Source organism: Gobio gobio (assembly GCF_949357685.1).
Source record: "Gobio gobio genome assembly, chromosome: 14".
NCBI lineage: Eukaryota > Metazoa > Chordata > Actinopteri > Cypriniformes > Gobionidae > Gobio > Gobio gobio.
In genome coordinates, this window is record NC_137107.1 from 10,874,533 (window position 1) to 10,902,236 (window position 27,704).

General features: G+C 37.0%; 1 protein-coding gene across 1 annotated transcript in view; it reads left to right on the forward strand.

Annotated features, from left to right (window-relative positions):
- The window catches only part of lars1b (leucyl-tRNA synthetase 1b), a 68,726-nt gene that overhangs the window by 16,202 nt on the left and 24,820 nt on the right, over window positions 1–27,704 (forward strand). The window contains exons 11-25 of the mRNA XM_079835918.1: window positions 1,257–1,344; window positions 1,801–1,877; window positions 2,027–2,080; window positions 8,717–8,857; window positions 10,597–10,674; window positions 12,778–12,863; window positions 13,088–13,153; window positions 13,281–13,363; window positions 13,691–13,829; window positions 20,753–20,965; window positions 22,578–22,635; window positions 23,075–23,138; window positions 23,375–23,558; window positions 25,947–26,037; window positions 26,254–26,394. Coding sequence (XP_079692044.1) covers window positions 1,257–1,344; window positions 1,801–1,877; window positions 2,027–2,080; window positions 8,717–8,857; window positions 10,597–10,674; window positions 12,778–12,863; window positions 13,088–13,153; window positions 13,281–13,363; window positions 13,691–13,829; window positions 20,753–20,965; window positions 22,578–22,635; window positions 23,075–23,138; window positions 23,375–23,558; window positions 25,947–26,037; window positions 26,254–26,394 — 1,563 coding nt within the window. The remainder of the gene's footprint in view (window positions 1–1,256; window positions 1,345–1,800; window positions 1,878–2,026; window positions 2,081–8,716; window positions 8,858–10,596; window positions 10,675–12,777; window positions 12,864–13,087; window positions 13,154–13,280; window positions 13,364–13,690; window positions 13,830–20,752; window positions 20,966–22,577; window positions 22,636–23,074; window positions 23,139–23,374; window positions 23,559–25,946; window positions 26,038–26,253; window positions 26,395–27,704) is intronic.

A 27,704-nucleotide genomic window follows, 5' to 3' on the forward strand; every position in this document is an offset into this window, starting at 1 on the left:
ATCGATCGTAGATGCCTCATTCTACTGATCCGTACAAGCGCTAATGAGGCATCTACGTATACATCTATGACCACGCTCGTATTTTGACCTCACTTAGCGGAAGTTATGGCGGAGCTCAGAGACGATCACGTTCGTCTGATAAGAGGTAAAATAATAGCATAAATACTGTTCGGTTTCTCACAGAAACTGATCGTTTCGCTAGATAAGACCCTTATTCATCGTCTGGTATCGTTTAAAGCCCTTTGAAGCTGCACTGAAACTGTCATTTGGACCTTGAACCGTTTGGGGCCCATTGAAGTCCATTATATGGAGAAAAACCCTGGACTGTTTTCATTCAAAACCTTAATTTCTTTTCGACTGCAGAAAGAAAGACATGGACATCATGGATGACATGGGGGTGTGTAAATTATCAGCAAAAGTTTATTTAAAAGTGAACTAATCCTTTAATGTTATGGTTACTTTTTGCGCACAAAAATGAAGAATTTTTTTCTCAGAAGAACCCGGAAGCGCTGTTGACGAGCCTTGACACAAACGAGATGAAATCGTTGAATAAAGTTATTTTTTGTTTGTTTTTTGCGCACAAAAAGTATTCTTGTCACTTCATAAAATTAAGGTTGAACCACTGGAGTCACATGACTATTTTAACTATGCCTTTAATAGCGTTCTGGACCTTGAAAGAGGCAATGACGTTGATGCATATGGATGGTTCAGAAAGCTCTCGGATTTCATCAAAAATATCTTAATTTGTGTTCTGAAGATGAACAAAGGTCTTACAGGTTTGGAACGACATGAGGGTTGAGTAAATGATAACAGAATTTAAATTTTTGGGTGAACTATCCATTTAAAGCAAGTTAGCCTATTCTAATACAGCCAATAAACAAAATAATGACCTTTTAAAATGGCATCATATGATCTCTTTAATAATATTAATTTTAATATATAATGATGATGATAACAGTTAAATATTTATATGAATTATTATTGTATTGTGCCTAGCCTACCGATCTATATACATGACTATTAATAATTCTCAATAATTAAATGAAATAATTAGAATATAATTATATATAAATCAGTGGTAATAAATAAATTTTTATTGTATTATATTTATATTATTCTGTTATAATAAGATGGTAATGTCAACTTTCTTTATTATAAAAAAAGAAAGAAACAACTAAGTAAAAAAAATGATAATCCAGTTTGTGTATGTATGACAGTTTATGCTCTGTTTACTCACTCTTTCTCCCATCTTTCAGGACATCCTCGGCTGTGCATTGAACGCCCCCCTCACCTCATACAAGACCATTTATGCCCTGCCAATGCTCACCATTAAAGAAGACAAAGGTATCCAACGCTACCCCATAATATCGTCCCATCACATTACTTCTGCATAGACGAGATGCATCTCTGAACGGGCCGCAGGGCATTACAGTGTGTTTGTAATAGCCGAAGTGAAAGCGACGTTAGTCATTGCGGAGTACAGCGAAGCTCGGAGAAATGGAATATGGAAATGACCGTAATGGATGTTCCCTCAGGCTGCACGGACCACATTACTCCCATCACAAACTGCTCCTCACCTAATGTGATTCGGCAGTTCTTCTTTTTCTTATACCCTGGGCTCCTGTTTTCACCCTGAAAGTGCCTTCCCCAAATTGATACGTTAGAAATGTTAATATCGATCTTTGTTGTTCGCCTCTGAATATAAAAGGGGTTCTCTGGAGGGGAAAAAAATGTGATGTGGAGCATTTAGAGTAAGTTATCTCATTATGGGAGGTCGTTGAAATGAATTTGTTGTCACAGGAACTGGAGTTGTCACCAGTGTGCCGTCAGATGCGCCTGATGATATCGCCGCTCTGAGGGACCTTAAAAAGAAGCAGGTGTTGTATTTGTTTTATGGCATTTCATTTTCTTTTCTTGATTCAGTTGTCTTTGATTTCCGTTTGCGAGGGAAATTCCCAGAGAGATTTTTCAGATAAGATGAATGTACCTAATGCCAAAATGCCTGAACATTTTTCTTTTTTTGTAGGCTTTGAGAGAGAAGTATGGGATTCAAGATTTGATGGTCCTGCCGTTTGAGCCGGTAAGCAGCATTTTTTAAAGTCAACCTGAAACGTTGCGGTAGTCTTTTCTTTCCTATTGAGACGTGAAACAGCTTCTCAAACTGTGTTGTCTGTCAGGAATTAATTGGATCGTTGTATATCATTAGTAATAAAACACTGCAGTATTCCATAAAAAAATAAGTATCCCATGCAAGGCACACAAATAAGAAAAGCCAATGGCAGTGTGGGAGACTTCCAGAGCTGCGTTTCCAAAAAGCTTTGTAATACTAAATGGATCGTAAAGACCATTGTGCCAATGGATTATACAATCTACCTGGGTTTACAATACTTTTACAGGACCAGCCCTGGGCCCAGATTCATGAAACATTCTTATATTCAAATTAGGGCTGGGCAAATTAACGCATTAACGCGGGCAATTCATTTTTTCAGCTTAACGCATTAAAAATATTATGTTATACTGTAATGTAACGCCATTAATGTTTCATAGAGACATTATTATCAGTGAGACTGGCCTTCATTCATAAAAAGATGCCATTACAAGACATATTTAAAATATACTGTCTTTAAATTGTTTCTACATTCATTTGGAGAGTAACTGAAATTATTACAATATGAAAATATTAAAAACGTAAAATATTAAAAACTTAATTACATTAATTACAGAAAAAAATGTATATTAATTAGTTAATTTTTTTACATCGATTCCCAGCGCTAAATAAAATTATAATGAGAAGAATACAAATCTTTTTAATTTTAATTCTTATTTTAGGAGAAATATTTTTATCCTTATTTTATTCTTATCTCAAGCAGAAATATGATAAAAAGAAAAGAATAACTAGTTGAGTAATTTTGATAACATATTTTCATGTTAGCTTGACAAAGCCTTGCCTCAAAGCTTGAAATAACTTTGAAACATTTTACTCAAAGTAGTCAGTAAAAGGTTAACACGTTTTAGCAAGTTTAGCACATTGATAGCATGTTTTTGCAAGTTTAGCGCATTCATAACAGGTTTTAGCAAGTTTAGCACATTCATAACAGGTTTTAGCAAGTTTAGCACATTCATAACAGGTTTTAGCAAGTTTAGCAAATTCACAGCAGGTTTTAGCAAGTTTAGCACATTCATAACAGGTTTTAGCAAGTTTAGCACATTCATAGGCATAGCATGTTTTAAGCAAGTTTATCACATTCATAGCAGGTTTAGCAAGTTTAACACATTCATACCATGTTTTTGCAAGTTTAGCACATTCATAACAGGTTTTAGCAAGTTTAGCACATTCACAGCAGGTTTTAGCAAGTTTAGCACATTCATAACAGGTTTTAGCAAGTTTAGCACATTCATAGCAGGTTTAGCAAGTTTAGCACATTCATAGGCATAGCATGTTTTAAGCAAGTTTAGCACATTCTTACCATGTTTTTGCAAGTTTAGCACATTCATAGCAGGTTTTAGCAAGTTTAGCACATTCATAACATGTTTTAACAAGTTTAGTGCATTCATAGCATGTTTTAGCAAGTTCAGTGCATTCATAGCATGTTTTAGCATGTTTGGCGCATTCATAGCAGGGTTTAGCACATTCATAGCATGTTTTAGCAAGTTTAGTGCATTCATAGCATGTTTTAGCTTGTTTGGCGCATTCATAGCAGGTTTTAGTAAATTTTAGCACATTCATAGCAGGTTTTAACAAGTTTAGCACATTCATAGCATGTTTTAGTAAATTTTAGCACATTCATAGCAGGTTTTAGCAAGTTTAGCACATTCATAGCAGGTTTTAGCAAGTTTGGCACATTCATAGCATGTTTTAGCAAGTTTAGTGGATTCATAGCATGTTTTAGCATGTTTGGCGCATTCATAGCAGGGTTTAGCATGTTTAGCACATTCATAGCAGGTTTTAACAAGTTTAGTGCATTCATAGCATGTTTTAGTAAATTTTAGCACATTCATAGCAGGTTTTAGCAAGTTTAGCACATTCATAGCATGTTTTAACAAGTTTAGTGCATTCATAGCATGTTTTAGCATGTTTGGCGCATTCATAGCAGGGTTTAGCATGTTTAGCACATTCATAGCATGTTTTAACAAGTTTAGTGCATTCATAACATGTTTTAGCAAGTTCAGTGCATTCATAGCATGTTTTAGCATTTTTGGCGCATTCATAGCAGGGTTTAACACATTCATAGCATGTTTTAGCAAGTTTAGTGCATTCATAGCATGTTTTAGCATGTTTGGTGCATTCATAGCAGGTTTTAACAAGTTTAGCACATTAATAGCATGTTTTAGTAAATTTTAGCACATTCATAGCAGGTTTTGGCAAGTTTATCACATTCATAGCATGTTTTAGTAAATTTTAGCACATTCATAGCAGGTTTTAGCAAGTTTAGCACATTCATAGCAGGTTTTAGCAAGTTTGGCACATTCATAGCAGGTTTTAGCAAGTTTAGTTGATTAATAGCATGGTTTAGCATGTTTGGCGCATTCATAGCAGGGTTTAGCATGTTTAGCACATTCATAGCATGTTTTAACAAGTTTAGTGCATTCATAGCATGTTTTAGCATGTTTGGCGCATTCATAGCAGGGTTTAGCACATTCATAGCATGTTTTAGCAAGTTTAGTGCATTCATAGCATGTTTTAGCTTGTTTGGCGCATTCATAGCAGGTTTTAGTAAATTTTAGCACATTCATAGCAGGTTTTAACAAGTTTAGCACATTCATAGCATGTTTTAGTAAATTTTAGCACATTCATAGCAGGTTTTAGCAAGTTTAGCACATTCATAGCAGGTTTTAGCAAGTTTGGCACATTCATAGCATGTTTTAGCAAGTTTAGTGGATTCATAGCATGTTTTAGCATGTTTGGCGCATTCATAGCAGGGTTTAGCATGTTTAGCACATTCATAGCAGGTTTTAACAAGTTTAGTGCATTCATAGCATGTTTTAGTAAATTTTAGCACATTCATAGCAGGTTTTAGCAAGTTTAGCACATTCATAGCATGTTTTAACAAGTTTAGTGCATTCATAGCATGTTTTAGCATGTTTGGCGCATTCATAGCAGGGTTTAGCATGTTTAGCACATTCATAGCATGTTTTAACAAGTTTAGTGCATTCATAACATGTTTTAGCAAGTTCAGTGCATTCATAGCATGTTTTAGCATTTTTGGCGCATTCATAGCAGGGTTTAGCACATTCATAGCATGTTTTAGCAAGTTTAGTGCATTCATAGCATGTTTTAGCATGTTTGGTGCATTCATAGCAGGTTTTAACAAGTTTAGCACATTCATAGCATGTTTTAACAAGTTTAGTGCATTCATAGCAGGTTTTAGCAAGTTTGGCACATTCATAGCAGGTTTTAGCAAGTTTAGTGGATTAATAGCATGGTTTAGCATGTTTGGCGCATTCATAGCAGGGTTTAGCATGTTTAGCACATTCATAGCATGTTTTAACAAGTTTAGTGCATTCATAGCATGTTTTAGCAAGTTCAGTGCATTCATAGCAGGGTTTAGCATGTTTGGCGCATTCATAGCAGGTTTTAACAAGTTTAGCACATTCATAGCATGTTTTAGCATGTTTGGCGCATTCATAGCAGGGTTTAGCATGTTTGGCGCATTCATAGCAGGTTTTAACAAGTTTAGCACATTCATAGCATGTTTTAGTAAATTTTAGCACATTCATAGCAGGTTTTAGCAAGTTTAACACATTCATAGCATGTTTTAGTAAATTTTAGCACATTCATAGCAGGTTTTAGCAAGTTTAGCACATTCATAGCAGGTTTTAGCAAGTTTGGCACATTCATAGCAGGTTTTAGCAAGTTTAGTGGATTCATAGCATGTTTTAGCATGTTTGGCGCATTCATAGCAGGGTTTAGCATGTTTAGCACATTCATAGCAGGTTTTAACAAGTTTATTGCATTCATAGCATGTTTTAGTAAATTTTAGCACATTCATAGCAGGTTTTAGCAAGTTTAGCACATTCATAGCAGGTTTTAGCAAGTTTGGCACATTCATAGCAGGTTTTAGCAAGTTTAGTGGATTAATAGCATGGTTTAGCATGTTTGGCGCATTCATAGCAGGGTTTAGCATGTTTAGCACATTCATAGCATGTTTTAACAAGTTTAGTGCATTCATAGCATGTTTTAGCAAGTTCAGTGCATTCATAGCATGTTTTAGCATGTTTGGCGCATTCATAGCAGGGTTTAGCACATTCATAGCATGTTTTAGCATGTTTGGAGCATTCATAGCAGGGTTTAGCATGTTTGGCGCATTCATAGCAGGTTTTAACAAGTTTAGCACATTCATAGCATGTTTTAGTAAATTTTAGCACATTCATAGCAGGTTTTAGCAAGTTTAGCACATTCATAGCATGTTTTAGTACATTTTAGCACATTCATAGCAGGTTTTAGCAAGTTTAGCACATTCATAGCAGGTTTTAGCAAGTTTGGCACATTCATAGCAGGTTTTAGCAAGTTTAGCACATTCATTAGCCTGACGTCGTCATACTCAATTCTAGTCAGAATATGAGTCTGATTCTGCTCCGTTGGGCTCTGATTATGGGGCGTGTTTCAACCGAACCAGGAAAGACCTCAATTGGATAGACCTACAACCAATCAGAGCGACGCATAACGTTAGTTGTCAAATGTCAACAGAACTCAACTGCACTGTGTTGCCATGTCCACGGGTTGAAGCGACCCCACTTATGTGATATACAGACCAAGGAATGCGATTTTTAGCTGCCAGCCCTGCCAAAATAACACATATTTTACCCCCCAAATGCCCCTTTTTTCCCCGGAGAACCCCCCTGGAAAGCTATTGGGCTTGTTTTTGGCTAGTTTTGAGGAATGTTAGCAATTGGGCGGGTTTCGTTGTAAAAACTTGGCAACCCTGTCTGCACGCACGCTGGAATAAGTAGCCTAAACGTTAGAAGAAAAAGATGAGTGTAAACGATCTTTGCCGTTGTTGTAAAAAAGGAATTTAAGGATACACAGAGTACTTACCAACACGATCATCATTTCTGAGAGAAATAGTAAAGGTGAATGCATATACGAACAAGTTCTCCGTTTAGGATTAGAACAAACAAAACTCAACCCAAGCGCCTTTGATGACGTAGATGATTACGTTACTGTTGATCATCTGTCCATCATCATCTAAAGCCCGCCCTGACAATTTCATTGGTCCGAACAGCTTCTGTTCGGGCATAATTACTTCTCTATTGAGCAAGTCCAGACCGAACTGCCCGAGTAAAAATGTTGTGGGCGGGGCTAAGTTCGGCTGGCATCCAGGCTACACATTCATAGCAGGTTTTAGCAAGTTTAGCACATTCATAGCAGGTTTTAGCAAGTTTGGCACATTCATAGCATGTTTTAGCAAGTTTAGCACATTCATAGCATGTTTTAGCAAGTTTAGTGCATTCATAGCAGGTTTTAGCAAGTTTTGCGCATTCATAGCATGTTTTTGCAAGTTTAGCGAATTGATAGCATGTTTTAGTTTAGTACATTGATAATATGTTTTAGCAAGTTTAGGGCATTGATAGCAGCTGCGTCGAAGGCTGTGTTCTCCGGAGGTCGCATTTGAAGGCTGCATACGTCATCGAGGCGGTCTCATTTAGGAAAAGTAACCGTTAGATTACAAAGTAAAAAAGAAATTACAATATTTTATACCTCACGAGGAATAACACTCGGTTACTATTACGGTTACTTTTCTTACATCAAAACAAATCTTTGTTGTCGTATGCAGCCTTCAAATGCGACCTCTGGAGGAGGCAGCCTTCGAAATGAGACGCAGCTAGCATGTTTTAGCAAGTTGTTAACATGTTTCTTAAATGATTTGGTACACTGTGGGTGCGGGCATGTTTCTAGTATGAATTAGCACATTGAATTAACACATTGCTAGTATGGTTTAACATATTCCTAACATGATTTAGCACTTTAATAGCACGGTTCTAGCATGATTTAGCACATTGCTGTTATGATTTAGCATGTTGTTAACATGATTTAACACATTGCTAATCTGATTTAGCACATTGCTAGCATGTTTTAGCATGTTGGCCTAGGATAGTTAAGCTTTGCTAGTGATGGACAGCTTAAATACTCTATAAGAGGTTATTGTATGACATTTTTGACCTCTTCTATGAAAGTCAATGGGAATTTAGGAATTCTCTGAAAGTCCGATACGGGAATTATGTAAGTCAGATCATTTATAAAATATATAGCAACCCGAGTTAAGAGTCTGAAGTTCTGGCCTGAGTTTGGTGGTTGTAACTTTAAAGCTCTATGAAGCAATACTGTTTAAATTAGGGATGCACCATATATTGGCCACCATATCTGTATAGGCCTATATATGTTCATTTTTAATGTTATCGGTATTTGGCCGATAAATAATGGATTGTTTCCTTCAGCTGAGACACTTCAGATACGCACTGTTCTCATTGATGGTTTTGAATTGCTTGAAATATACAACTGTGTGCTTGGAACATGGCATTCTTTTGTTTTTGTAATCAGGTTCTCAAAATGTATATAAAGATTTGGATTTAGATTTATCTGCCAATATATAGGTTACTGTCAAGCCAACATAATAGCAGAAAAAATATAATATATATATATATATTTTTTTTTTTTCTCCCCAGAATGTTCCTAAATTCTGTGTCTAAAGTGGCCTATGACTTTATGTTCTACCAGGTACCCATCATTGAGATTCCAGGGTATGGGAACCTGTCGGCTCCTTTGGTTTGTGATGAACTGAAGATCCAAAGCCAGAATGACAGAGAGAAACTGGCCGAGGCCAAAGAGAAGGTCTACCTTAAAGGCTTTTACGAGGGGGTGAGACCAACACCATCATCTCTCAAATTCCCCCTTTTCTTCCCTAATATAGTACCATAGTGGAATGCATGAAGGAGACATCTTATGAAATATATGAGGGATTATCCACGGCTAGCTGTGCATTAAATGATTTTAATGCACGATGTGGAGGCAAAGAACAGCCCGACGTGAAGCAGAGTGCATTAAAATTGTTTAATGCACAGCTAGCCATGGATTATCCCACTTATACCATGGTCATTTGCCAACATCGACAAGTTAAAGCTGTCATTGATGTTTACAGCTCTAAATTTGACTGGAAGGGTTAAAATGGTTGTTGTTTTCGTCACTACGACTCGTTAGATCTAGCATTCTGTTAACTTTAAATCGGACAGAGAAAATGTATTGTATTATAACATTTATTTGAATGAATTAACCTGTTGAGAAAGAAATGTGAATTACCTGATTCTGTGCAACATCTCTCTGAATTACTTAAAAAAATGGACATTACCACCTCCTTGCTGAGTAAAATACCATAGCAATTCAGTGGCTACGAAGTAGCCCCGCCCCCAAATTCACAGACAAGCTATGCAACGCGAGTAAATACGGACTACCGGCACATCCGGGAAACTTAACTGTCAATTTCGTCACTGCCCCTTTTTAGGAGAAAATAAACTAGACTTCCCATAGACTTCAGTACAAAATAGCGGCACAAAACAACGTCCGTACACAGCCGGCAGGCGTGAATAACTTAAGAAATCACTCAGATTAAACATGTCAAGTAATTATATGTCCAGTCTGCCTGCCATAGAGCATGAAAGATACATCCACACACTTAATTTGGTCAATTTAAAAACATGTCCCTTCATTCTCCCAGCGTCAAATTGGTGTAACAAGTGAATGATTTTACTTGTTTTTTAAAGTAAACATCTTTAAATGTATATATTATGTCTTTATATTTAGAGTACTGAGTGCACTTTTCTGTCCAGCCATACAACTAGCCTGACCGATAGCATCATCCGTACTTCATGATTAAAAAAACAAAGTAAAACTGGCTTACCTGACTCGATGAGGTACGAGTAAATGTCCGGGTAAGACACCTCTGGCCACTGGGTGGGGTTGTTGCACCAATTTAACGCTTGGAGAATGAAGGGACATGTTTTTTAAATTGACCAAATTAAGTTTGTGGATGTATCTTTCATGCTCTATGGTAGGCAGGATGGACATATAACTTGACATGTTTAATCTTAGTGATTTCTTAAGTTATTCCTGCCGGCTGGGTACGGACGCTGTTTTGTGCCGCTATTTTGTGCCACTATTTTGTATTGAAGTCTATGGGAAGTCTAGTTTATTTTCCCCTAAAAAAGGGGCATTGACGATTTAATTGACAGTTAAGTTCCCGAATGTGCCGGTAGTATGTATACGCCCCTTACTGCTGATTGGCTACAGTTGTGTTTTGGTGCTCGTTCCGGTCCACTTTCAACAGTGTTTTTCAGAAATCGCTTACTGCACCTTTAATATAGAACAGTGATTATACTGATTTGGAACTACCTGTGCATTAAACCTTTTTTATTGCACACCTTCCAGCCAATCAGAATGGAGTATTCAGACAGACCTTGGTATAAGCATGTTTTAAATGCTAACGGGTGGATTCTAAAGGTTGCTGGTTCTGTAATGCATGTTTTCTTTAGATATCTGCTAGATGACCACTTATACCTTTATGTGCACATCTAAACAACTTTACTGAACTTTGTTTTCGCTAGATCATGTTAGTGGAGGGTTTCAAGGGACAGAAGGTCCAGGATGTGAAGAAGCCCATTCAGAAGATGATGGTGGAGAAGGTTAGTGGACTATACATCATAAAGCCTGACATATGAAATAATAGTCCGGAAAATCGCACCAGTTCGTTTGGAAGCGGACTGAGACCCATTTTTTCAGGGGTCTCGGCCCTTGTTTGGTGCGCACCAGGGTTCAGATGGCAGAGTTCACTAATGTTCAAATGAACCGCACTAACAGAGCAATCACACCAGGGTTTGTTTTAATCAAACCAAACATGCTAAAAAAATCTAAATAAGTTTGAATGTGTTTTACACACGTGTGTGTGTGTATATATATATATATATATGTATATGTATGTATGTATGTATGTATGTATGTATGTATGTATGTATGTATGTATGTATATATATATATATATATATATATATATATATATAAATAAATAAATAAATAAATAAATAAATAAATAAATAAATAAATAAATATAAATACACACTCACACATGCATGTGTATAATTAAAACATATTTGCATATATATATATATATATATATATATAATGTGCATACATGCATACATTATACCAGTGGTGGGTGGTCAGGGCCAGCAAGGCCTTCTCTGCTGGCCTAATCACTATCAGAATAACAGAATATTGGGAATAATTTAACACGCATTCATGGAAAAAATATATTAAAATTGAAGTCTATTTTATTAACTTCATCGCTTTTCTCTTGGTTGCGCTGCTTCCATTAGTGTTTGTTTATGTTAGAGCTTTTATCCAATCATATTTCAGGGATCATGTGTTTTTTTTTTTAAAACTTATGACTTTTACTTCACTACATTTGAAAGACAAATATCGTACTTTTTACTCCATTACATTTCTATCAAGGCCCTCGAAGTAGAAAGTCGTAGCCGCTTTGAAAGTCAGTGGAGGATTCGTTTTTTTTTTTTTTTTTTTTTTTTTTTTTGTGCAGACAGCCTATCAGTAATCACTCTTGTAGGATCACATGAAGCTCAATGATTTTTTTTAACACCAATCAATTGATGGCAAAATAGAAGGTGGCAGTTCCCAGACGCAGTGCGCGCAACCATGGTCATACTTAAAAGTTAAAATTAAGAAGAGTAGACGTGAATAAGTCTGAAAAAGTGCAACGACACGAAAGTGCGCACAGAAAGCTGCCTCTCAGATGCCAGACCTGAATTTTAGTTCTACTAATTCTACTAAAATCTTATTATAGACTAAAACTAAAACAATTCAGATGCCTAAAATGTTATACTCAAAACATTAAAACATCAAAAAAGACAATGACTAAAACTAAATCAAAATTTGCTGTCAAAATTAACACTGGTATGAAATATGGTTGGTCAAATGATTTTTATAGATTTACCCGCCAAGTTGCCATAGCCTTGTGTATACAGCGCTAACGCATAGGTAACGTTCGACAATGATGTTAGTTAGCATGCAAAAACGTAGTTGGGCTAATAATGTTAACTGAAGTCCTTTCAGAAATGTTTTTTTTACAAAATCCTATCAAATAAACACAATGTAGAAACCTTTCTTCTCTAGAAAGATTTTGACTTTGATAAGAGCTTTGTAACTTTTAAGCAAGTATTTAAATGAGTTAAGTATTAAATGGAGCATGACTGGCTTAAACCACCATGATGGAACAGCCTCCATTCATACAACAATGCAACAATAATAAAATAATGCGTTCACTTTTACTTTTGATACTTAAGTCCTTTTAGAAGCAAGAACTTCTGTACTTTTACTTAAGCAAAAATCGATCTTTACAACTTTCACTTGTAATGGAGTAATATTTAACCAATAGTACTTTTACTTTTACTCAAGCAATGGAGTTGTGTACTTTGTCCACCTCTGGTCCTGACTCCTGCTGTCACACATCGGTGCACATTAAGAAATACTGCTCTTAAAGTACCGGTACTAATACAATTTAATATCGTACCGTTTTTAATAGCATGGTATAGCAATACTTTTCTAGTACCGGTATATCGTGCAACACTAGTTGATACTAGTTGACTTTGAACTTTGCATATCAAATATGATGCAGTAGATAGGCTTTATTGAATGTTGGATTGGGAATCCATTTTTTTTAAAAAAATATGGAAAAAAAACTTGGTCTAACCCAATTTTGTTCTCATTTTTAGGGTGAGGCGCTGATTTACATGGAGCCAGAGAAGCAGGTGTTATCTCGGTCTGCAGACGAGTGTGTTGTGGCGTTGTGCGATCAATGGTTAGTGCAGAAAAAGCTCTCATACAGACACTACATAATGATGTACACATCTCAGATCCCATGATAACGTCCACTTCTGTCTTGTATTCACTTCCTTTGCAATAAAAGAATGCCCTATCCTTGTAATCTTGTGTGAATTTAGTCCTTTTTTTTATCGCCTTGCCTTTGCGGAGTCCCTGATCGATTTGACTTGTCAGACAGTGACTGGGTTCTTTATCTGGCAGGTATCTGGATTATGGCAATGCGGAATGGAAAAAGCAAGCCATGGGCGTCCTGGAGGCTCTGGAGACGTAAGTCTCACACTTTGTGGCATTGGGGAGATTGCTGTGGAAAATTGTCAAGTTGCTGTGGCGTGCCATTCTTGCTGGAGAAGCTGCGTTAATGTTTGAATATTGACGTTATTGCTTTGCTCTTCAGGTTTTGCGATGAAACCAGGAAGAACTTTGAAGCAACGTTGGCTTGGCTTCAGGAGCATGCCTGTTCCAGAACGTATGGGCTAGGTAAGGGTGGCAAATCTCTGTGCCATTGTAGCTTTGTTGCACTTTTTCTTTTGGAATGAATTACTTGTAATAGTTAGGAAAACTGCACAAAGTTTTCTTTGCACCCATCCTTTTGAAATCACCTCAGATGGTCGCCTTTGTGTGAGGCTTATTTTAATAAAAGTCTTTTTGTAAGGACAAGGCCCATCTATATTTCTTTTGTAATACTCTTATTTGTCGCTCCTCCCTTGCCCCCAAACCACTCAGCGATACCATCAGCAATTTTCTCGCTGTCCCTCAGAGAGAACCTTTGATTTTGGAGTTCTTTTATGTGTTTGGTTCCCATAGGAACTCGGTTGCCATGGGATGAACAATGGCTCATTGAGTCCCTGTCGGACTCCACCATCTATATGTCCTACTACACCGTGGCGCATCTCCTCCAGGGAGGGGTCCTCAACGGACAAGGACCCTCCCCACTGGGAATCAGGTATTATTTGCTCTTCCAGAAAAGGCTTGAAAGTTTAAAAAGACCATTCCATCCAACAGCTTTACATAATACGAGGTTTTGTAGGCTGAACATCACTTAAGCAGGGGAGAATGAGGAACGGTGGTTGATGGGGAAAAGATGAAAATGTAAAAGTAGAAGATTTTAGACCGATCATTTTGAGCTTGGATGTATTTTATACAATATGTAAATCATATCCATATTCCCCATTTATTCAACTTACGCCTTGACATTTTACCACTAGCATGGGGTAGCAGTATAATTTTAAAGATGAAAGGTGAACTATGTAAGATTTTTTCAGTAAAATATCCAAAAACCACTAGGCCAGTTTTATATATTTTGTTCAGTTGAGTACTTACAATATCCCAAATGTTTCCAACTATTTGTAAATCGTGAGAAATTGCTATTTTAACCAAGGAACGGGACATAGGAGGGAGTCGCCTGTCAATCGCGTCATTTCTGCGTTTCCCTCGGTTTCCGGTTTTATTCAGTGAAACGCTGTACTCTCACTGCAGTGTGAACAAGTGTCATAGCAGCCGCCGAGCGAACGTCATAACTTCCTTTTCAACACACTCAGATATATCTAATACGATAAACAGAGCTGCGTTACCCCATACTCATGACTGGAAAAGAGGAAGTGGCGCCGGTGACCGTGTCATAATAAAAGTCCCGCCGGCGACTATGCCATAATAACAGTCCCGCTCTTCAATCGCTCCAGCGGCCTTGGTCAGCTCCACAACACTCGGTCCTGCTCTGCTTCATACTACAGTAATGTTAATCATCGCATCCATGAACATGATTTCTGCCCGAGTCCTATCCTGACTGTTTTCCACCGGCTGTGAGGTGAAGACCACATGTCCCAAGATTCTGCGCTCAAACGTGGCTTCATCAAACTACGCCTTTGTTTTGAACAGGCGACCTCTAGTGGACGGAAAAGTTACGTAGTATAGCTTTAAAATAGTGTGTAAAATAGGAGTGATGTATTTTTCTTGTCAAAAACTCTGAGTCTACATTGAAGCGCTTCTTCTTCTTTTTTACGTGTTTTTTGACGTTAAATGTCTAAAATAAGATCTGTGGTAAACACAAGCTCAAGATACTACAGCATAAAATACATCAGTAATACCCCCTTGTGATTTTTTTTTTTACTTGGCGAAAAGTAAATACGATTGCTAACAAGTTAAAAGCACTATATAAATAAAGTTGACTTGACTTGACAAGTGGGTAAATAGGAATACAGAGGACTACAGCTGAACATGTAATGGGGATGAAACGGTATGAAAATTTCATATCACGATTATAGTGACCCAAATTATCACAATTATCAATATTATCATGGTTTTGTTAAAAAAGAACAGATGCACCCACTGAAACCATTTCAACAAGTTTTATATTTGAAAATCAACAAATAAAACAAGGAGCTTTATGCACTTTCTTAACCATGATTCTATTCTGTGGCATTTCAGTCCTAATAATGACGGTCGTCAATAGCAACGCATATTATGCACATCCACAACGCGCGCACTTGTTTCATTCAAATGCAACTTCCTTCTCTGTTTTTGATTGTATTGAAAAAGAAATCAGAGGACTTTACTATTAATACTACTATAATTATTATTTAGGTTAGGTAAGATATTATAACATTAATCTCAATTCATTATGTCCCTGTAATTATTTATGTGGTTAAGAAAATCAGTGTAATAAGTGTACAATGAATATGCATTATTATCCCTTAAATGTCACCCTAGTCTTGTCTGAACTTGTTTGTTCATCTTTGGCTCAAGCTTCACATTATTATTTTCCCAGACGTAGTTTTAGTATCGAGGTCAAAGTCCACTTGCCTTGCGTTTGCAGATTTGAATGTTTCCGCCTATTACAGCGACTTTCTTCTGGCATGTTCTGCAGACAGGGTGAACGTCTTCGATTAAGTTTCCCTCAGGACTTTGTAAAAGCCAAAATATGACCACACCTCAGATTTGGTCCTTTTAGACGGCTGAAAAATCTCCCGCCGCTGTCACTGCCTTCTGCCATTTCTTCTCATTTAAAAAGCAACGTTGCACGCTGCGCCTGCACCAGACTAACGCTGACTGGTTAACGCTGAGTTTTCAAAATTGTGATAATCAAACGGCGTTTTAATGTAATGATGATAAAATTGTAAACGTTATTACTAACCGTCAGCACATTTTATTGTTCCATCCCTAACATGAAAACTCATCTACTAGGGCTAGGTAAATAAAATATAGATTTCAATCAATTCTCATTTTTACGAACTGATATCGATTCTTAAATCCCAAAGAAACAATTAGTCATCCTGTTTTTAGTTGATTAATGAAATGGAACATTGTAGAGCGCCTCTAATTCAATAAATTGCAATTATCGTTGTGCTTTGTTACTTGTGATATGAAACAAACTCTCAGATTTCAAATTACGTCCATTTTATTATGAAATAATAAAAAAAATACAGTTTTGGCGTTGTTTAATGCGGTGTGACAGAACACAGTTGCGCAGCTCAGCTCAAGAGAAGTGGCAGCGTGCAGCTCACCTGAACGAATCATCTCCTCCGCTTTAATACCAGTTACAACGCAAAATAGACATGAATGAACATCTGAAGGTATGTTAAAAGGTAGAGTACTGAAATCCAGTTAGTCAGCTAGAAAAATTAACCCTAGAGATGAGCATTGTGATAAGTATTTTTTATTGTTCTTCAATATTTCATGCATGTTTGAATAAAAACATTTTATTCAAGTTTTTATGACACTGAACATTTAAATGTTTATTTTTCAAAAAAACGAGTTTGAATAGTAATTTGAATTGTAAAGTTAATATTATAACTTTATTTTTATAAAAAAAATATCCTTGAGCGTAATTTAAGTGTTTGTATACAAATCAGTTAATTTTAACCTTCAATATTATAGTAGGCTACAACTGACTCCCATAGTTTACAGCATTAGTTCAGAGATTTGTTTTCCTTGAGAAATTTTGCCATGTACTGTATCTGATATATATCCAAAATAATCCAAATCAGAATCGAAATTGAAAGCTTGTAAATAGAAATCGAATCGTGAAATTTGTGTCAATACCCAGCCCTATCATCTACTCACTAGTCCATTTTCACAGCCTCATTGTGTAGAGACATGCTCTTGCAACTATTCTAACTCAAAACTTCAGGGAGAATGTTTTGTAAATAAAGACTGAAAGAGTTGTTGAAGCTTAATTGTGGTGACGTTGAAGTCATGCGACCGTGGTATAGGTCATCTATAGCAGGGCCTAAAATTATTGGCACACCTGCCAATGGCCGGTGACTTAAAAAAAAGTAAACAATAAGTAATAGCTCAGAAAATTCAAACGCCACCTTTCATATTCAACTTACGGCGTAACGTATGAAGTCGGACGTAGTGTAAGTGTTTTGAACTGTGAGAGGCATTACACTTTCTTCGTAAGCTGAATACGGAAGACAGTCGGCCGGAAGCTAGATATTTTACTTTATAACGTGTTAAATATGGATATTTGTCTTACACAAACCCATCGATTCGCTTCAGAAGACCTTCAAACAAACAAAGTAATTTGGTGAGTCATTTTAGGCCCTGGTTTATAGCCTACTTTATATTTTTACTTCTGGCAATTCATATCATATTTTGCCTTCACAATTCATATTAGAAGATTATTAGGGGTGCTCCGATCGATCGGCAACCGATCTCGATCGGTCGATAATCGATTTGGGATGATTGATCGGCGGTCTCCAAAAAGGCCGATCTCATGAACCGATCGCATAAAACCCGCACCTGCGGTGAGAGCTAGGGCATGATATGCAGCGACACCGTCTCTTTCTCTTTCCAGCTCGGGTAAAATAATTATAATGCTGAGGGTGAGGTACAATTCATATTTCTATATTAAATAACTCACGCAGTCATTTGAAAACGTTCTGTGGGACGTAAGTTCACAAACAGCGCGCGTGAATCACCGCATGCGCGCACTCTCTCTCCCTTTCAAAATGCTCAAATGGCTTCACATCAGCGCATCGCATGTGCACTAAAATCGAGCTGCACAGTTGACACAGGATTTGCCACTTTGCACAATCGAGGCAGTGTCGCATCGTCACTAAAGTTTATCATTTGCATTTATTTTCTATAGTCTTGCCAGTGTTCAAACCGCACTCGCGCGCACACGGTCTGGAGAGACACACACACACACCCAGGCAGGGCTGGACTGGTAATCTGGCATACCGGGCATTCTCCCGGTGGGCCGACGCACTTTGGGGCCGATACAAGGTTATTTATTTTTAGCCACGGACTGGCCCATCATGCAGGGATAGCGTCCCATTGGTTTGTCTTCTGAATTGACAGGCCAAAGCGAGAGAGACCTTCCCTCCTCCATAGACTGTGTCCATATTAGGCGCTGTTTAAAAATTTGGGCGCTTGAAACTGCAAAAGGCGAATATCCGCGCAACAGCGCTGCCGCCGACGAACGTGCGCTGCGTTTCTGCTGCTCTATGAAGTGATGAACCGGCACTTTGACTCCGAATGTTGTTTTATACAATCGTGTGATATGGGAACATTAAAGGTTCTGTGGTGAATCAGCTGAAAACAGCCGCGACCATGTAAATACATCACGAGGTAAATTGGAAAACAGCAATACACACAACTACAAACTCACTCTAGCACAACCAAATTCAATAGTTTATTATTATTTATTTATTTATTTTCGAAACCATATACCTATGGTAATGAGGAGCATGATTTTACCTGTGACTGCCATGCCCATACAGTTAAATGAAACTGACCTACAGTTAAACTCAGTTAAAATGTCATTGCACTCTAAAAAAAAAGGTTCTATATGGCACCAAAAATGGTTCTTGGCTCGTAATCATAGGGGAACTTTTTTAGTGCTATAGCACCAATTTTGGTGCTTCAGTGGTTCTTCAGCGGTTCTTCTGAAGTTCTCCACCGGTTCTTTGACTAAGGTGCTATAGCACCTCTGAAGAACCACTGAAGCACCAAAATTGGTGCTATATAGCACTAAAAAAGGTTCCCCTATCATTACGAGCCAAGAACCATTTTTGGTGCCATATAGAACCTTTTTTTTTTTTTTTAGAGTGTAGGGTAATTAAATTATAATTCAACAAAACAGCTTTAAAGCCTGGATCCCATGCATTAAAGGGATAGTTCACCCAAAAATGAAAATTGTCATCATTTACTCACCCTCAAGTTGTTCCAAACCTGTTCTGCTGAACACAAAAGAAGATATTTTGAAGAACGTTTGTAACTACCATTGTTTGACTACCATTGTAGGAAAAAAAATACTATGGTAGTCAATAGTTGCTCTATCTGCTTTGTTACAAACATTCTTCAAAATATCTTCTTTTATGTTTCACAGAAGAGAGAAAGTCATACAGGTTTGGAACGACATGAGAGTGAGTAAATGATGACAGATTTTAAAAGCAGTAAATTCACTTTAATGTATCCTAGCTCAAAATCAGTGGTTTACTGTCAAGTGCCTTTCTGTGTGACAAAAGTGCAATATTACGTTTGTTATCTGCATTTGCAGTAAATTCGATAATATCCATCATTAGTTGTCCCTGTCCTAGATTTATTCATTTACTCCAATTTAAGGCCCTAACCCCAGTAAAAACATTTAAGAGGAACTCATGGGCCGGATGGGCTGGATTTGCCAGGGCCGAATTTTAGCCCCAGTCCAGCCCTGCACCCAGGCCATCTCACAAAAAGCTTGCGAGTACAAATTGCGCTGAAATGGTCAGATACACACAAATGTATGTACTAAATGACCGTCTTGACGAGTGTTCACGTAAAACCCGTCGTGACTAGCGAGTGAACATTTGTGCAACTGTAACCGTATCCATGTTCGCTCTTAAAGTGACAGCTGTCGAATAAACTGCTGCTGTCTCTGAGTTTCTCTTTGTTTTGTGTTGTTTGATGAACCTTTATGACACTCACTGCTCTTGAATGACTAACTTTTGCAACCTTAAGTGTAAGGATTAATCTAATTTAATGTATTTATAATAATTTAATTTACATTTGATTTCTTATTAAATGTCTTTAGTATTTCTTACCTCAATACTAATGTTAGACCTACCTGAAAAATAGTTTTTAAAAACAAAAATGCACTGCATGATCAAATATTTAGGTGAGATAATTATATACATTTATTATATACATTTATTTGGGAAAGATGGCCTACAGTAGCCTTAAGTTATCTCATTTTCTAAAATAAACACTTGGTGGTTCTTCAAGATCTTGACTCAGTTAATTTAGAGTTAGTTTCATTTGTACAAATGGTGCAAACTCTGCAAGATTATAGATAAAAGATTTCCATTCCCCTGCAAGATTGTAGATAAAAGATTGCCATTCCCCTGCCATTCTGTGATCGGCAGTGATCGGCAATCGGCAGATCATGATCTTGGTGATCGGTAATCGGTGATCGGCCCCAAAAATGCTGATCGAAGCATCTCTAAAGATTATCATGATGTAAAAAACATAAAGGAAGCATAAACTTTTATTGTTCACAATGGTTATTTTCTGCAATATTCCAAAAGCCAATGACAAATTACTGTTGGGTTTTTGTTGAGGAACCCAGGGTGATGCCAACTTCCCTAGGGCTGGACTACAAAAACTTTCTGCAGTGCTTTATATTGAAAAGTAATTAATCAAGCAGTAGTATAATGGAAAACAATATATTACATTGAGTCAAATTAGAAATTGTGACGATTTAAAAGGTAAACTTCACTCATATTTTTAATATTTAATTTAGTTTGCATTAAACAGGCTCACTTTGAATCTAATTGAGATCAAAAATGAAATGGAAAATGTTGTTCCTGAGCATCTGAATGTCCTGATACACGTTCGCTGTTACTTACTAAAAATGATACAGAAGAACACATTTCCTCCCCCCAGACCCGAGCAGATGACGAGAGAGGTGTGGGATTACATCTTCTTCAAAACAACACCTTTCCCAAAGACGGACATCCCGAAGGAGCACCTGCTGAAGCTCAGGAGGGAGTTTGAGTTCTGGTACCCTGTAGACGTGAGAGTATCGGGGAAGGACCTGGTGCCAAACCATCTCTCCTACTACCTCTACAATCACGCAGCCATGTGGCCCAACGACAGGTACAATGGAGTTTAAATCTTAAAACCGTAGAAATCTTTCTGTGCGCTTTGTAGAGAAACTGTAATGTAAAGTATATTTTTTAATGTGTATCTCAACTTACTTTACGTTTTGCAGTGCAAATTGTACATTTTTTCACATTTAAACAGACATGGATCGATGGATGGATGGATGGTTGGACAGATAGATAGATAAATAGATAGATGATGGATGGACGGACGGGTGGATGGATGGATGGATGGTTGGACAGATAGATAGATAAATAGATAGATGATGGATGGACGGACGGACGGGTGGATGGATGGATGGGCGGATAGATAGACGGATGGTTGGATGGATGGACGGACGGATGGACAGACAGACGTATAGATGTATGGATGGATTGACGGACAGACGGATAGGTGGATGGATGGATGATGGATGGATGAATGGATGGATGGGTGGATAGACATAAGGATGGATGGATGGTTGGACGGATGGATAGACGGCTGGACAGACAGAGACAGATAGATAGACAGATACAGTAGACGAATGGATGGATGAATGGGTGGATGGATGGACGGATAGATAGATAGATGATGGATGGATGGACGGGTGGATGGATGGACAGACAGATAGATAGATAGATAGATGGATAGATAGATAGATAGATAGATGATGGACGGACGGACGGACGGACGGACGGACAGACAGACGGATAGATGTATGGATGGATAGGGGATGATAGATGGACGGACGGACAGTTGGATAGATGGACGGACAGACGGATGGGTGGTGGATGGATTGATGGATGGGTGGGTGGATGGATAGACATATGGATGGACGGATGGATGGGTGGATAGACATGGATGGATGGATGGATAGACGGCTGAACAGACAGAGAGACAGATAGATAGACAGATACAGTAGACGGATGGATGAATAGATAGATGATGGATGGATGGAATGATGGACGGATAGGTGGATGGATGGCTAGATGGATGGATGGATACACGAACGGATGGCTGGATGGATAGATAGACAGATGGGTGACTGGACGGATGGATGGATGGATAGTTAGATAGACAGATAGACCGACGGATAGATAGATAGACAGAGGGATGAATAGATAGATGATGGATGGATGGATGGACGGATAGATGGATGGGTGGACGGATGGATAGATGGATAGATGGATAGATGGATGGATGGATGGATGGATGGATGGATGGATACACGGACGGATGGCTGGATGGACAGATGGGTGGCTGGACGGATGGATGGGTGGATAGACAGATGGATGGATGGACGGACAGACGGATGGGTGGTGGATGGATTGATGGATGGGTGGGTGGATGGATAGACATATGGATGGACGGATAGTTAGATAGATAGACAGACAGACGGATGGATAGATAGACTGAGGGGGATGAATAGATAGATGATGAATGGATGGATGGATGGATAGACGGCTGGAATAGATCAAATGGATGGAATCATAGACGGATGGATGAATTGATGGAAAGATGGACGGATAAATAGCTACATTTCAACAGTTTAATTTAAGTTTGTTGAGTTTTGCATTGCTACACATTTTCAGGCTTTTGCTAATTTTTTCATTCATTTTTTTAATAGTGGAAAATGGCCACAAGCTGTACGTGCCAACGGCCATCTTCTGCTGAACTCTGAGAAGGTGAGTTGAGTTTCCTCAGTTCCCTGGCAGGAAACGTGTGGCTTCACGACATGCGCAGACTGTGCTCTAACTGTAGCTTTCACTGAAGGGGTTTAGTTTCTGTGTAATCGTGAGGGACGGAGCATTTCCACAGACATCTAATCTCTATAAAATATTGAAGATAATGTGCTAATTAAAATCTAGAAAAATAAATGTGGTACACTGTTGTTTTAGTATTAGTTGTACAGTATTCAATTTTCGTCAGGCTTTTGTTGTTTTGTGTTTCTTATTTATTACATTCAGTGAATGTTAGTGTTTTACTTCTGTCAGCTTTATTTGAATTTATGAAAAGGATTGTGAATAGTTTTATTGAACAATAACAGCACTGCTGGAGAAGTTTATGAAGTTTATGTGTTGTGTCCTCTTCAGCGATCTAATGAGCTGTGTTTATATCCACCAGATGTCCAAATCCACTGGCAACTTTCTCACTCTGAGTCAAGCCATTGCCAAATTTTCAGCAGATGGTGAGTCCTTCATAAATACCGGCTAACTGGACGGCCAAACACTTCCATGTGGTCAGACTCTTACCTTATTTAGTGCCAGAATCAGGAATAGATTTAATCCTCCTGCATGTAAGGGTCTGCGTATGTCATTAATGAGTGTACTTGTCCTCGATGCTCTTTTAAGTGACCTGTAATGGAGACTTAAGCTTGTGAATGCCATAAACCTCATTCAATCCATCGCAATCTGTCTGTCTTAGGGATGCGTTTGGCTCTGGCTGACGCAGGGGACACGGTGGAGGACGCTAACTTCGTTGAGGCCATGGCAGATGCGGGGATTTTGCGCCTTTTTACATGGGTGGAATGGGTGAAAGAGATGATCGCCAATCAGAACAACCTGAGGACCGGACCAGCGGACACGTTTAATGACAGAGTGTTTATTAGGTAACACTGGCGTTAGAAATAATCACAGGCAGGAGGTCTATTCACACTATGGCACTTCATGAGCGTTTCACTGTTTCATTTGAGGGAAAAATTATCGTCATATCATAAACACACAGAAACTCAAAGGTGTTCACGGCAACCCGTCAAAATAAAAGTTCGGTTTAACTTGAAGAAATTGTGACAGAAATATATTACTGTTGTACAGTTGCATTTAGCTACGTCTCAATGTAATAATAATACTTACACTAATAATAATTAGGGCTGTCAAAAGATTAATCGCGATTAATCGCATCCAAAATAAAAGTTTGTGTTTACATTATATATATGTGTGTGTACTCTGTTAATTATTATTTATATATAAATACACACACAAGCATGTATATATTTAAGAAAAATATATTATTTTTATATATAAAACATTTATATTTATATATATTATATAAATGTATATACAGTATATACATGCAAATATTTCTTAAATATATACATGAATATGTGTGTATTTATATATAAATAATAATTAACAGAGTACACACACATATATTATGTAAACACAAACTTTTATTTTGGATGCGATTAATCGCGATTAATCTTTTGACAGCCCTAATAATAATAAAATATTATTAACTTTATTTTTTAAGGAATAATAAAAAAATGTCTTCAGTTGATTGCCAGAAAAATTTAAATACACAACAACAAAAAACAATTGTTGAATTCAATTAAATAGACTTGATTTTTGATTATTAAATTTGATTTAAACCATTAAAATAGAATCCAGAAAACTTAAAACAGAAAACTCAGGTTTTATTTTATTTTTGTTAAAATTCAGTTTAATTGTCTATTTCATATTGCCCTAATCATGTATTTTTTGTTGAAATCTGAATAAATTGTTGTTAAATTATATAAGTTTCACGATTTCAATTAATTAGACATGCTTTTTGATTACTAATTTAAAACCCTTTCATGCATGAATTATTGAATCAAAAAGTATTTTTTTTTTATGTTTGTTTTTACTTTTAAACAAGTAAATAATAATAAATAAAATATTTTATTTTGAGGGAGTTGCATATCTGTCCACTGCAGGGGACACCATTCATCGACGGCATAAAAAGTGATTCAATAGGACTCATTGTTTAGTCTGAAAAAAAAAAACTATGAGCAAATAGTATGAATACACATAAGAACATTAAAAAACAACAACCATAGAGATGACATTTGATAAACGTTGTAACCTGACGTAATGTTGAACATGGCAATTTGAAACCAATTAAAACTAGTATCAAAAATAATCGCATTTGATTTACCTTCTTCCACCAATTAAAAAATAAAATTATGAAATATTTAAAATTAAGTATATGCCTACACTTTTATATGACCTAATAAATAAATATAGACTGTAAGCATTGAAATAAATGATAAAATATGAAGATTATTGTTAATATTCAAGTGTTCAAGCTATTCAAGTGTAAATTATATCATAATTTTAACTAAAACATACAAAATAAGGCAGAATCTAAATAAAGTGCACAATAGGCACAATATACCCTTTGGCGCATGAAGTCCACTGGAGTGGACAGATGTATTTTCTGTCACAGAAGAAAATGTACAAGAAAAGTATTATTAAAATCTGGATAAAAGTATTTGTAACATCTTATTTAGCTGAAACATATATTTGGTCCTGTCTGGTTATCTGAGAATAAAAGGATTTAACACTTATTCCTGAGGTACTTAATCTCTTAAGGTACTTAAAGGGTTAGTTCACCCAAAAATGAAAATTCTGTCATTAATTACTCACCCTCATGTCGTTGGACACCCGTAAGACCTCCGTTCATCTTCGGAACACAAATGAAGATATTTTAGTGTAAAGCTGATGGCTGAGAAAGGCTTCAGATAGGCCTCCATTGGCATTCAGTACATTTACACTCCCAAGACCCATAAAAGGCACTTAAAACGTTGTTACAAAGTCCATCTCACCACAGTGGCTCTACAATAATTTTACGATGTGACGACAATAGTTTTTGTGTGCAAAAAAAAATCAAAATAACGCCTTTATCCAGCTTGTTATTGCCTTCCGTGTGTGAATACTGGAACAATGATGCTGACTATAATAAATTGCATTAAAAAAAAAAGAATTCTATAAAATTGTAACAATATTTCACAGTATTACTGTTTTTTCTGTATTATTGATTAAATAAATACAGCCTTGATAAGGATAGGAAACGTCTTTCAAAATCATTAAGAAGTCTTACAGACCCTAAACTCCATTCATCATCCATCCATACATACACATACATAATTTTTGACAAGCATAGAGCCGATTTTATCTGGAAAAAATTGTCTTATTTGTTTGTTTGTTCAAATGTAACCATGATCTGTGTCTGTCTGCAGCGAAATGAATTCCGGCATCATTAAAACAGAGCAGCACTATGAGAGAATGATGTACAAGGAGGCGCTGAAGAGCGGCTTTTTTGAGTTCCAGGTAATGAATACAAAGTTACATCCACAATCCTTCACATCAACATCTAAATGCATGTGAATGTGGGGTAGAGTCATGAATAGTCATATCTGCAGAAGTAATATTAATTCAAAAGAACAATATAAAAAATTGTGTCATTCCATGAGATATGTCAGGAAACCTTCAGTGTAAACTAACAGTGAGACTATAAATGATAAACAAGTTCTTGATTCTTTGAAGGCCACCAAGGATAAGTACAGAGAGCTGGCCATCGAGGGCATGCACAGGGATCTTGTGTTCCTGTTCATCGAGAACCAAACGCTCCTGCTGGCTCCCATCTGCCCCCACCTGTGTGAACACACCTGGTCCCTGCTGGGGAAGGTGAGACGATAAACACTTCATCAAAAATGCAGTCAGAACAATAATCAAGTGAAATCGTTTCTATGCGAATGTGTTTTATTCATGTGATGACATTACTCCAGTCTTCAGTGTCACATGATCCTCCAGAAATCATTCTAATATGCTGATTTGCTGCTCAAGAAACATTGTTATTATCTGTTAAAAACATATACAACATTTATTTTTCAGAATTCTTAGATGAATAGGAAGTTCAAAAGAACAGAATTATTTAAAATTGAGCTATTTTGTAACAATATAAATGTCTGTGCTGTCACTGTGGATCAATTTAATGCATCCTTGATGAATTAAAGTAAGTCTTACTTAAAGTAATTTACTAAAGATATTTTACTCTCGCCGATCTCATCCAAGATGTTTCTTTCTTCAGTCGAAAAGAAATTACGTTTTTTGAGGAAAACGTTCCAGGATTTTTCTCCACATCTTAGCCTTCCATGGCAACCAAAATGTTGAAGGTCCACATCACTGCAGTTTCAAAGGAGGGGCTTCAGAGGCCCTGCATGATCCCAGACGAGGAATAGGGTCTTATCTAGACAAACCATCGGTCATTTTCAACAACAACAAAAAAATGTATATAGCTTTTAACCTAAATTGCTCATCTTGTGCTGCTCTGCAACTCGCCACGGATTGCGTAATCATGGCGGAAAGGTCACGTAGGCGGAAGTACAGCGCAAGATGAGCAATTTAGGTTAAAAAGTATTAACTTTTTTTTTTTTTTTTTTAGAAAATGACCGATGGTTTGTCTAGATAAGACCCTATTCCTCGTCTGGGATCATGCAGGGCCTCTGAAGCCCTTCCTTTGAAACGGTATTGATTTGGACCTTCAAAATTTTGGTTGCCAATGAAATCCATTATGTGGAGAAAAATCCTTGAATGTTTTCCTTAAAAAACGCAATTTATTTTCGACTGAAGAAAGAAAGACATGAACATCTTGGATGAGATGAGGGGTGAGTAAATTTTGAACATTGTGTCTTTAAAATGTATATAGGAAAATCTTAATTTAGGCAAAAATTGCAGCTTTGGTATTAGGGATGAAACGGTATGGAAATTTCACATCACTATTATAGTGACCCAAATTATCATGGTTATCAATATTATCACGGTTTTCTTCAAATGAGATGAAAGTGTTCAAAAAGAACAGATGCACACATTTAAAACATTTCAACAAGTTTTCAAAAAATCAACAAACAACAAATAAATCAAGCAGCTCTATGCACTTTAAGCTATAATGCTATAAATCCTTCCTTATAATGGCCGTCGTCAATAGCAACTCATAA